Here is a 13,441-nt window from a genome sequence, read left to right on the forward strand (position 1 = left end):
TGCTCACCGTCCATTGTGTCTGTCTGAGAATCAAATGCTACAGAATGCCAGCCATAGTTTTTTTTCAAGCCATCCAAGCCATTAAGTCTTTCAATTCAATGCACTGTGTTCCATGCACAAATTGAGAACGCTTCCTATATGAGGAATGTATTGAGGGTGGTGTGTTTTGCTTGTACTTTAAAATGATGCACCGCTTCATTTTTTACATGACTGTAAAGCATCTATGTTGTGCTTATGAAGACTTAATAAAACCTAGATTTGTTTGTCGCCAGGAGAACGCTAAAGTGGGACCCCCCCACCACGATTTGTGTAAATACTGTATAGATGAAACTCTACTGGGTAGTGATGGAGTTGTTGCTCACATTTCAAAAAGGACTTGTGGCCTTTGTTATACCCCCATCTAGTGGAGGAAGGGGCATAGCATTTGGTTGATATCTGTAAATTGCTTTTATTCTTTTAAGTAACAGTTTACATAAAACCGACTGGTATAATGCATTAGTAAATGTTCTAAGCTTGTTTGAGCCTTTATAATGTCTAATTAGGCCTTGTATGTAACAGTTTACATAACACCGACTGGTATAATGCATTAGTAAATGTTATAAGCTTGTATGAGCCTTTATAATGTCTAATTAGGCCTTATATATCATCTTTCTATGATACATTTTCAACTGACTCAAAATGGATGATGTTTGGTCGAGGATTTCTATGTTAGGATAAATACACATAAGGGGGTGTAGATGCTTATGACAATAATTGCAATGCATTATAACGCCATTGTAATGCTTTATAGCCTTTTACTTTATTAAAGCATTATCTAATTGTTGATTCATCCTTATTTGAATTATTGAATATTGTTTCGATATAAGTAGCAAATCGGTGGCGTTTTCTGTCCTTTACCTGTTCCTTCTTCTCTCCCTCCTTTCTCTCCATTCCACTCCTACTGTCCTCTCTCCAGCTGTTATAACTGTGGAGGTCTGGACCACCATGCCAAGGAGTGTGGCCTGCCCCCCCAGCCAAAGAAATGCCACTACTGCCAGAGCATCATGCACATGGTGGCCCAGTGTCCCCAAAAGGCACTGGCACCCCCCACTGGCTCTCAGGACCCCCTGCACCCCTCTACCTCGACCGACCTGTACCCCCCCGGCGAGGAGGAGCGCTCGGGCTCATCCCCCCTCGATGGCCCCTCGTCCTCCCCGGAAGAGCCACCCCAGTCGCACTGTGGTGGCCCCCAGAGGTGGAGGAAATAGGCGGGGAGATGGGGAGAGGTGTACCCTGACCCTGACTCCCCTAACCTAAGGAACCACCAAAATCCCACCCCTAATCTACCTCACACTCGTGAAAAAAATGGGAGGTATATTTTTGGGGGGACCAGCGAAGTTATGGCAACGATCACCGGGGTACGGATTTGTGTGAATGTGTGTGACTGACTTACTGGCTGTCATCTGGTGGCAGCTATGGCAACCATCACTGGGGATACGGACTCATGTGAATGACTGTGTGACTTCTCAATCAGTGCAGCTCAAGAGACGAAATGGTCTAAAAGAGAAACCAGGGTTAGGGTTAGGGGTTAGGGGTAAGGGTTAGGTGTTAGGGGTTAGGGTTAGGGTGATTGTGAACCTGAGTTAGATGACTGGTGTCATCCGTAAATCTTTGTGTGGTAGTTTCTGAATAGAACTCGGTTTCCTTTTAGATTTTGGTTCACGTGTTACATATTATATTATTATTCTAAACATCATGATGCCTCTTTTTTAGCATTAAGACTTTTAAAAAAGGCCTTGATGTAGGCCAGTGTTTCCTCATCGCGGATATTTGAGTTTTTGCCCTCGCAGTAACACACTTGATTTAACTTATCGCCAAGCCTTTGATTATTTACAATCAGGTGTGTTAGTGACACATCAACAACTCAAATGTGTACCCCTTTGACTCCCCGGGACCAGGATTGCAAAACACTGATTGGTCCTCTATAAAATAGAACCGCAAAAAATCTGAATCCAAATGATGCTTTAGTGTGACCTATTGATCAGTGCTGGCTCGAGCACCATGGATACCAGGGTGAAAGGTTGGAAAGAGGATGGGGGGGGGGTGTAGGACACTGATTCAATAACCCTTGTGGTCATGTGCAACGCTCTGCTTTACAGAAACAGAACTGGACCAACTGCCTGGGGGGGAAGCAATGGTTGCAATGGCTTCATAAGAACCAGGAACTGGTTGTATGGTTGTGTGTGTGTGTGTGGCATAGCCTGGTGCAGTGGAGTCACCTTTGCTGTGTACTTCCCCAGAGGGTAGATTTTGGCACAAGACATCATTGCAACCAGTTTTCTGCTGCGAAAAGAAGCCTAACTGTCACTCCTGAACCACAGAAGATGAGCTTTTCTAGTTCAGTGGTACTAACAATTGACTGCAGAGTGCTAGCGGGGGAATAGTATTGAATCCAGGCATGTGTGCACACTTGCTTGTGTGCGAGTGGGGTTGTTAGGAACGTGTGAGAGACGTTGTTCCTTTCCTAAAACACAACAGTGGCGGACGAGAAGTTTGATCCGGGCTTTGAGATTGGGGCCAACCTCTAGTCGACTTGATATGAACAATTCTGTTTCATGTAATCCTAGAAAGACATGCCTTAGAAAAAGTGTTTTATCACTCGAGACCTTGCCTGGCTACCCAGACTCCTTGATCTGGCTAAACGCTAAGCCACGCTCACAGACGTTAATTTCTTCTCCGCATTGAGTCTGGATCTGAGTACCTCCCAGACCCTTCACCGAATGCCAACACATTCGAGGCCATCTGATTGGTCCAGGAACCGATGGTTTGGGCCAGAGCTAGAACAAACATGGGTAAAAGCGGCGGTTTGAAAAGGTGTTATTGGCTTTGATACTCTGATTGGTTAGAGACGATCCAATTGATGTTGACTTTGTTTTGTACCAAGCCCCTCGTGTCCCTCGTCACCACAAAATCTTAAATGACGGCAGACTAAAGTATGTAGCGAATGAGAGAGCAGAAGAAGAATTTAGTGTGAGTTGTTAGGCTACTCGAGTCCGGTCTCCAGACCACATATTGAGTGTCTCGGGCTTGTCTTGGATACATTTTAACTCTGTCTTGACTGTTTTGACTCAGTCTCGGACAATGAGGACTCGTAAAAAAAATCTGAATTATCAGCCCCCGTTCAGTCAATGCTTCACAATGCCAAATATTCACACTCCTTTTATAACACCTTTGATACTTACTCATAACAACACTGTCCTTTACTACAGTGCATTTGGAAAGTATACAAACCCCTTGAATTGTTCCACATTTTGTTACGTTACAGCGTTATTCTAAAAAGGATTAAATAAATGTTTTTCCTCATCGATCTACACACAATACCCCATAATGACAAAGCGAAAACAGGTTTTTAGACATGTTTGCTAATGTATTACAATTACAGAAATACTGTAAATTTTTAGCTCTTTTTTTATGGCGGCGATCCGACACAATTTCAATCGTGGCCTTGAATTGGACTCGCATTGTTCTGGTCTCGTTCTTGACTCGGACTCGCCCCCCTCCCGGTCTCGGTCTTGACTCGGTCTCACAACACTTCTTAGATACGAAACCATTTTATCCACCTCTAGGTTTAAGTATCAAAACATTGGAAAAAAATGCCATTATTTAATTGGACTTCTACTATCTACATTTGGGTTGTTGAAGATAGTGTCACAGTTTATGAAGTCACAATTTAAGTCATTAATATATGTATGAAAGAATAGCATATTCTAAAATAATTATTACATTTAAGTATAGAATAAATTATTTCTGTCATAGTTTAAGAAAGTCCTGTAGGATTCTTTATTGTCAAGCACCATCACACCTCTCCCTTTGACCTGTGTGACATCACTCATTTTACCCGTTCAATCAATGCCCTCCCTGTTTATAATATGAAGTAACTTCTACATTTATGTCTCTCTTTATTTCTATCAGTCCATCTCACTCTTATCCTCCCTCCGCATTATCAAAATATCTGATCACTCTCACATCACTCTACCTCTCTCTATCGTTCTATCTGTCCCCTCTCCTCCTTTCCGATTAAATGCCTTACCTATATAGGAAAAACTCGGACCCCTAGTCATAGGCCTAGTATTAGTCAAATCACATACCCTCTACATCTGTCTGATGTCATACCTTTCTAACCCTACATACACACCCCTGTCCCTCTCCCATCTATGCCTGTGGTACCACCTGTTTCCCACTCAAAATGGGATTCCAAAACACTGCTGCTCGTTATTCAAATAGTCCAGAGATTTATTAAAAATTGTAAGTGCTGCTTTTCGTATGACATGAATCCTCCGCGAGTTTCTAGGAGCGCTTATACCAATGAAACATGACAACTCTTCTCTGACCATATTGAATGTGAAAAGAACTCTGAAGTGACTCTCCTCACCAAAGTTAATGAGAGTTACTTTGGAATCGTATCTTCTCGACGTGCTGACAAATCAAGTGGCTTCGTACGATGATGTCAAACTAGCTTGTGTTTTCTCAAGCTCTGAAACAAATTACATAGACAAGCAACAGTTTTTTGGTATACATTTCTAGAAAAGAGTTTGGCTTTTTTTGAAGGCATTTTAAAAGCAGGACTTGCTTTGCTGTTCTTGCTCCTTTGGTATTTCAAGGGATTATTTCTGAAAGTTCAACACTGAAGTTGTTAATGTATAGCTTTCTGAATGTGTGATGTGCATCGAATTGAAACCAATAAGCGGACCACAACGGAGAGGGGGAAAAAAGAGAATGACTAAACCACACAACGAGCACAGCCCATTTTTGTACTATGTATATATTTTTTTATCCACAATTCCTCTCAGGATGATAAACTGTTCTCAGGGAATTAACCAAAAAAATGTATATTTTATTATTTTGGGAATCATCCACCGACTGCTCGATGAACTCTGAACAGTAATGTTTAAGGGTTCTGTACCTCTTCATGTACTGATATTAGTAACTAACTACCTCTCGAGTTATACATAGTTGTGCATTTTCTTCTTATTATGTTATGTTTTGATTGATCTTGTATGATTAACTGTAGGACTTTTTTTTTTTTTTTACAGCAAAAGCCTACCTCATTTCCTTTGTTTTTTCCCGCCCCCAGCCCCGGCTCTCCCCTCCCCTACCACCTCTGCACAGTTGTTTGTTACAAGCGTCCGGTGTTGGCACAGTAGCCGCAATGCAGTTTCAATCAATCACATCGCTGAAATGGCAGATCAGTTGTGACTCCAACTCCTCTTTTCCAATCAAAGCCGTTTTTTTTGTCGTTTTACTTACTCTCCACATCCAGGGTGAACTCTGTCTGCCAGCTAAGTGTGTGTGTGTGTGTGTGTGTGTGTGTGTGTGTGTGTGTGTGTGTGTGTGTGTGTGTGTGTGTGTGTGTGTGTGTGTGTGTGTGTGTGTGTGTGTGTGTGTGTGTGTGTGTGTGTGTGTGTGTGTGTGTGTGTGTGTGTGTGCGCTTTTCCAGCATATGTAGGCCTATACACTTAGCTGCAGACAACAACCAGTGAGTTTAAGTGTTTGTACATATTTTTTCTCCTAACCTCATTTCTCATTGTAACCACTTGACAGGCATGAGGTGGACACAAATTGGATTGTACTGTAAATGCACAAGAAGATAGTGCCTATCTATGTTTTGTCTGTGTATTCCCATCGTATTACCAAATAACACTTTTTCTCTCTTTGGTCTACTCAGTAAGTAACCTAAATATCAGCCATTTTGACAACCTCCGAAAATGACAAGTTGTCTTGTCTCGAGACAATTGGTTCTTGTTTTTGTGAACTACACTACGTAGTTATGAGTGGCATTAATAATTCTTAAGAAATGGGTAGATGTATGTACTAATTGTGACCTTGCATATGTTGAGATCCTTAAAAAAATGGTTTATGAATATTACTATTCTTTTTTTGACTGAAAAACTCTTGAGATTAAAAAAACAGATTTCTTTTTTTGGGTGGGGGCTGCAGTATTCCAGTACAAGCTCACCTCATAGTCTTCTTTGCAGTTTGCAGTACATGAGCGACTAGTTTACACCGGCATATGAACAAAAAGTACCACCGTTACGGATAATATTATTATTATTAATTATTAGCTTTACAGTTGAAGTCGGAAGTTTACATAAACCTTAGCCAAATACATTTTATCTCAGTTTTTCACAATTCTTGACATTTACACCTAGTAAGAATTCCCTGTCTTAGGTCAGTTAGGATCACCARTTTATTTTAAGAATGTGAAATGTCAGAATAATAGTAGAGAGAATGATTTATTTCAGCTTTTATTTCTTTCATCACATTCCCAGTGGGTCAAATGTTTACATACACTCAATTAGCATTTGGTAGCATTGCCTTTAAATTGTTTAACTTGGGTCAAACGTTTCAGGTAGCCTTCCACAAGCTTCCCACAATAAGTTCAATTAATTTTGGCCCATTCCTCCTGACAGCTGGTGTAACTGAGTCAGGTTTGTAGGCCTCCTTGCTCGCACACGCCTTTTCAGTTCTGCCCACACATTTTCTAAAGGATTGAGGTCAGGGCTTTGTGATGGCCACTCCAATACCTTGACTTTGTTGTCGTTAAGCCATTTTGCCACAACTTTGGAAGTATGCTTGGGGTCATTGTCCATTTGGAAGACCCATTTGCGACCAAGCTTTAACTTCCTGACTGATGTCTTGAGATGTTGCTTCAATATATCCACATAATTTTCATTCCTCATGATGCCATCTATTTTGTGAAGTGCACCAGTCCCTCCTCCAGCAAAGCACCACCACAACATGATGCTGCCACCCCCGTGCTTCACAGTTGGGATGGTGTTCTTCAGCTTGCAAGCATCCCCCTTTTCCCTCCTAACATAACGATGGTCATTATGGCCAAACATTTCTATTTTTGTTTCATCAGACCAGAGGACATTTCTCCAAAAAGTACGATCTTTGTCCCCAAGTGCAGTTGCAAACCGTAGTCTGGCTTTTTATGGCGGTTTTGGAGCAGTGGCTTCTTCCTTGCTGAGCGGTCTTTCAGGTTATGTCGATATAGGACTCGTTTTACTATGGACATAAATACTTTTGTACCTGTTTCCTCCAGCATCTTCACAAGGTCCTTTGCTTGTTCTGGGATTACTTTTCGCACCAAAGTACGTTCATCTCTAGGAGACAGAACGCGTCTCCTTCCTGAGCAGTATGACGGCTGCGTGGTCCCATGGAGTTTATACTTGCGTACTATTGTTTGTACAGATGAACGTGGTACCTTCAGGCATTTGGAAAATGCTCCCAAGGATGAACCAAACTTGTGGAGGTCTACAAATGTTTTTCTGTGGTCTTGGCTGATTTCTTTTGATTTTCCCATGATTTCAAGCTAAGAGGCATTGAGTTTGAAGGTAGGCCTTGAAATTCAACCACAGGTACACCTCCAATTGACTCTAATGATGTCAATTAGCCTATCAGAAGCTTCTAAAGCTATTACATAATTTTCTGGAATTTTCCAAGCTGTTGAAAGGCACAGTCAACCCAGTGTATGTAAACTTCTGACCCACTGGAATTGTGATACAGTGAATTATAAGTGAAATAATCTGTCTGTAAACAATTGTTGGAAAAATTACTTGTGTCTTGCACATAGTAGATGTCCTAACCGACTTGCCAAAACTATAGTTTGTTAACAAGAAATTTGTGGAGTGGTTGAAAAACAAGTTTTAATGACTCCAACCTAACTGTATGTACAGTGGGGCAAAAAAGTATTTAGTCAGTCACCAATTGTGCAATACTTATTTTCCACCATAATTTGCAAATAAATTCATTAAAAATCCTACAATGTGATTTTCTGGATTTTCTTTTCTCATTTTGTCTGTCATAGTTGAAGTGTACCTATGATGAAAATTACAGGCCTCTCTCACCTTTTTAAGTGGGAGAACCTGGACAATTGGTGGCTGACTAAATACTTTTTTGCCCCACTGTAAACTTCCGACTTCAACTGTATATGTTCTTTGAATCATTGTAAGTACTTATTGCTTATTGTCTACTCTTTCTATCCTGGTCAGTTTTTAACTGTCAGGTAGGGAATTATTTGAAGACTCTACTGAGAACACCTCTCATTGGCTCTGTTCCAATACACATACTAACATACTACTTTGAATACATGCTGAATACGCATAGAAAGTGGATACGCATGTACGTATTTTTGGAGGGATTTTTGTGACACAAAAGCATTACGTTAGCTAGTAAAAGAGTATAGGAGCGGTTGCTAACTAACTGTAAATAACTTTAGCTAGCTTGCCAACTTGGCTAACTGGGGTGAAACAATTCATTTATTTTCAGTTCGTTAGTTACTACACTGCTTTTCGTGAGCAAATGTAATGCTGCCTCCAAAACTGATGAGGTGTCACCGCTAATGTTTTAATTTTGATGTTTATGACGTCTCCACTTCTCAAACGCATACATGCCAATAAATTGCTCCATACTAAGTGGTATGCTGGTTTTGACATTTGAACAGAGCCTCAGCCTCAGTGAAGGTAAAAGAATACGGTCTCTCTAAAGTGGCTGTGTTTAGATTAAGTTTCTGTTGGGGGCTGAGCCACCATCTGATTATTTACTTGTTTAATAGGCTGCATTGAAAATGTGAGAATGTTTCACACTCTCTCATGTGTGGTAGAGTTGACTCCCAACATCTCTGGCAGCTGCCAAACCAGACACTTGACTAACACGCACTAGAGCAGGGGTAGACAACTAGATTCAACGCGGGACGATTTTTTGTTGGAGTGGATGGTCTTGGGGCCGGAAAATAATTATAATAATTTGTACACAGCAGATTTACCACAACTAAGCCCAAAAAGTGATTGTATTTGAAAACAACAGCCTTATTTGAACCAAAATCACTGCTTTAAGATTTGAGTTTCAGGCCTCAGTCGCTCAAGGTGTTTATATTCAATAATTATTTTACTGGCGATGACCCACATTTCCTTTTTGATTCCATCAAAGGTTTAAGACTTCTACTTTTACCCTCTGAGGGGTCGGGTTAAATGCGGAAGACACATTCTGGTAGACTGGTTGACGTCCAGTATTGGGAGTCAGTTCTCGAGATCTATAAAGCCTTCAAGAACAAGACTGATCCCTAAAGTGACCCTAAAAAAGAGGTGGGAACTAAAGTTCACCATACAATGCCCTCCAGTGGGTTAATTAGGAAATTACAGAATATGGTTGACGTTCACATACCTCAAATGCCACGGTGCTCTGTTCTTCTGTTCTTTGCCTTTTATCCACCCTTAGTGGCTAAAGAGGTGTGTATTCTCACCCCTGTCCCCTCACTTGTGTAAATTGAGTATCCAAGCAATGATTGCTTTTATCATTACAGAGACATTACTTTGTGTACATATCACTCATTATTACAGCCCCAATTTAAGTATACTGCCTTAAAAAAATTCTGTGAATCTTGATTTTTTTTAAATGTCTTAATTGTTTTACTTGACTGGAAATAAACATATTACATTGGCATTAAACTCATTTGTGGGTCTGTTTTGACAATGAAACACAGGCATTGTACATAGTCTAGGTAAAGGGACTTAGCCTGATGAAACGCATCCCGTTTGTTTAAATTTTGTCAGGTGAATGCTGAATCCCAAACTGACCTATAAGGACTACCTAGACTATCAAGACTCAGGCTAAGACCCAGATGCAGACACAGGAGGCGGATAGTACGAGTCTCAAGGGGCAGGCAAACGGTAAGTCAAGGCAGGCAAATCCATAGTCATAATCCAATCAGAGTCAGGCAGGTACAGGACGGGTCAGGACAGGCAGAAAGGTCAGAACTGGGAAAACTAAGAAAATCATCAACTAGAGCACAGGAAACACAAGAAAACGCTGGTAGGACCTGACGGGATAAGACAAATTGGCAACAGACAAACAGAAAACGCAGGTATAAATACACAGGGACAAGCACAAAGACAGGTGAAACAGATTAGGGTGTGACATATACTGTGTTAGCTAATGTTAGCTTAGCTACAGTGATATAGTGGTGAAAACATATGTGAATATACACACCGATTGCCGTTCACGGTGAGTAAAGTAACGCTCCCTAAACTTTCATTTCATTTTTCCCGCAAAAGGCGGCTAACGCTCATGCAAAATAAAAAAGGTGATTTATCAACTCAAAACTATAATTTCCAAAACAATATCTTACCTCGTATAATTTACAGAACAATATCTTACCTCGTTCAGTCACATTGCACATTGGTGGCAAGATAGCATGTAGAAAGAACTAAAGAAAAAGCTAGCTTCAATTAACATGTTTGTGCTAGCTGGAAGAAAACGCCTGCTGGCAGTTCTGCCAGGTGAAAAAAACATATTTAAAGTTAATAGTATTAATATCTAATCAAATAAAATGCCCTCGTACATGTGAACGCTTCATTGATGGTGAGAATTTTAATTTTAAAGATCGGCTGTCTGTCAGCCAGTTGGAGGCTGGGCTTAAGGGAACATTTATAATGGTGATTGGCAGCTTAGTGTGCGCACACATTTTTTCCCCAGTTGGTTTGATCAGCTTGCCATGTTTTGTCTTTCAGGGCCAGCACAAGAGCATCCCGGAGTCGCCTCTTCACTGTTGACGTTAAGACTGGTGTTTTGCCGGGACTATTTAATGAAGCTGCCAGTTGAGGACTTGTGAGGTGTCTGTTTCTCAAACTAGACACTCTAATGTACTTGTCCTCTTGCTCAGTTGTGCACCGGGGCCTCCCACTCCTCTTTCTATTCTGGTTAGAGCCAGTTTGCGCTGTTCTGTAAAGGGAGTAGTACACAGCGTTGTACGAGATCTTCAGTTTCTTGGCAATTTCTCGCATGGAATAGCCTTCATTTCTCAGAACAAGAATAGACTGACGAGTTTCAGAAGGAAGTTCTTTGTTTCTGGCCATTTTGAGGCTGTAATCGAACCCACAAATGCTGATGCTCCAGATACTCAACTAGTCTAAAGAAGGCCAGTTTTATTGCTTCTTTAATCAGGACAGCAGTTTTCAGCTGCACTAATATAATTGGAAAAGTGTTTTCTAATGATCAATTAGCCTTTTAAAATTATAAACTTGGATTAGCTAACACAACGTGCCATTGGAACACAGGAGTGATGGTTGCTGATAATGGGCCTCTGTACGCCCTGTCTCTTATACACATCTAGATGTGTATAAGAGACAGCTGTACGCCTATGTAGATATTCCATAAAAAAATCTGCCGTTTCCAGCTACAATAGTCATTTACAACATTAACAATGTCTAGACCTGTCTCTTATACACATCTAGATGTGTATAAGAGACAGCACACACACACACACACACACACACACACACACACACACACAATTCTGTCATTCTGCTGTTCCTGCACTAGAGGGTAAGAGAGTGCCATTGTGACATTCTATTCCTCACTCTGAAGGACACAGCAGCCAAGGCAAATGAATCACCCAGACACATCTGTGACTCACCATAGACGTCATTGTTTCTTTATAGAGTTGTTTCTATTCCCCAGCCTATGGTCTATGGCCTGCTTTTATTTAATAGGAGATTTGCTTTTTTCTCTTGTCCTTAACTGTGGCCCAAATGGCACCCTATTCCCTATATAGTGCACTACTTTTGACCAGAGCCCTAATTGGGGAATAAGGTGCCATTTGGGATTAAGCATTCTGGTTACTGTAAGGATAGCCTGTATAAAAGTAAAGTAGTAATGTTTGTTAACTATTTCCTTGCCAATACACATCTGGCAAAGAGATGAGCAGATTGCTTAATTCTCTCTCTCTCATAACGCTATCCCTCATTCCAAAGCAATATGTTGACCTTTGTAATCATGCCTGCGGACTGTATGTTTTAACCTTTGCAGCGAGGTACCTGGAGCCCGCACTCGGGGAATGGAAGATAAATCGGAAGCGCTGACTGTTCCACGACGGGCTACAATGAGCACACACACACACATACGTACGCACGCATCTACACATCTACACACACAAGCGCACATAGCCATGTATCAGCGACCTCACCTCATACTTGCAGCTACAACAGCATGCTGGGCTCTTGTTTTTACAAGTCCACCTTGAATAATATATTCGTCATTAGTCTCCACTTTGAATAATCATAGTAACCCATGCCCATGTATTCTTTTTTATCTAAACATAAAGGTTAAGGAGTCCTTGCTGGACAATTTCAATATGAAAACCCAGGCTCAGAAAGGAAAGAAAAACCCCATTTGTATCCAGGTTTTCTCTCCCGTTAGAATCCATGTTGAAAGAAGGATCAAAGAGGCAGAGGAAAATAGGAGAAAGAGATGAGAGGATCGACATCTCTCTATTTGGCTCCCTGTGAGTGGAGAGAAATGACTTTAAAGTGGAGGACAGGATGAAAGAGTGGAGCGTCGGCTAGGCCTAATGCATTCCCCTAACACTGGGATAGATGGAATAGTGTGCGAGTGAATAACTAAGGGAGAAGAGGGGAATTAAATGGAGATTTCTTTAAGGGGGTGGGGGGGGGGGGTATTGGCTCAGGTACACTCTTAGAAAACAGGGTTCCTAAAGGTCTTGCTGTCCCCATAGGATAACTATTTTTGTTTCCAGGTAGAACCCTTTTTGTTTCCAAGTATAACTCTTGGGTTCCATGTAGAACCCTCTGTGGAAAGGCTTTTACATGGAACCCAATAAGGTTCTACCTGGAACTGAAAGGGGTTTTCAAAGGGTTCTCATATGGGACAGCTGAAGTACCCTTTTAGGTTCTAGATAGCACCTTTTTTCTGAGTGTAAAGTTCATAAAGACTCCCCAAAAAGTGGACATATTGCACACTTTGCATCTTGTATGTGCTTATACTTACAAATAGCAATGTTAGCATGCATGTGAGCGATGTACTGCCTACTGCTTGAATTGCTCAGTTGGTAAGAGCGTTTGGCGCCACTTAACTCACGTAAGGCTCTCAAACATGTCCAATATCCATCCAGTTGTCCATGTTTCATAAGCCAATCATGTATAGCTTCTGCTTCTGAAAGGAGGACAGCCAATACCGTCGCACCCTGTACATCAGTGGTTGCACGATGGAGGGGTGTGACGCTATTTGTTGAGTCAGCCAACCACCTGGGAAAAAAAGGGATGTCCAGTCAGTGCACATCAAGACAGAGCCTTCTCCAACTTTCTTCTGGACTATCAGCTTTTCATACCACACGGTAAGATTAAAAACAGAACTTGTACTGCAATGGCGATATTAACAAGACCCAACTTGTCTTCAAACAGTAGAATTTAAATAGCAACCGCTAACTATCAATAGTTGCTGCTTAATGAACGTAGCTGCCTGGCCAGCTAGCTAGCTAGCATGGTAAGGGTAAATTACAGTAACGTTACAGTAGCTATAGCTAACATTGTTTGATAATGCTTTCATATCCAGAGGACAAACTACAGTTACCTATATAAGTAATTTGTTTATGAATTAAAATGAG

The 13,441-nt window shown here is 41.2% G+C and overlaps 1 protein-coding gene across 3 annotated transcripts in view; it reads left to right on the top strand.

Moving 5' to 3' along the window:
- LOC111972536 (protein lin-28 homolog B-like) overlaps nucleotides 1-9,488 on the top strand; it is a 44,226-nt gene extending 34,738 nt beyond the window's left edge. For all 3 annotated transcript variants that reach the window (XM_023999541.2, XM_070446487.1, XM_023999539.2), the window contains exon 4: nucleotides 956-9,488. In XM_023999541.2, coding sequence (XP_023855309.1) covers nucleotides 956-1,247 — 292 coding nt within the window. In that variant the 3' untranslated portion in view covers nucleotides 1,248-9,488. The remainder of the gene's footprint in view (nucleotides 1-955) is intronic.
- The last annotated feature ends 3,953 nt before the right edge of the window (nucleotides 9,489-13,441 follow it).

Source organism: Salvelinus sp. IW2-2015, linkage group LG14 (genome assembly GCF_002910315.2).
Source record: "Salvelinus sp. IW2-2015 linkage group LG14, ASM291031v2, whole genome shotgun sequence".
In the NCBI taxonomy this organism is placed as follows: domain Eukaryota; kingdom Metazoa; phylum Chordata; class Actinopteri; order Salmoniformes; family Salmonidae; genus Salvelinus; species Salvelinus sp. IW2-2015.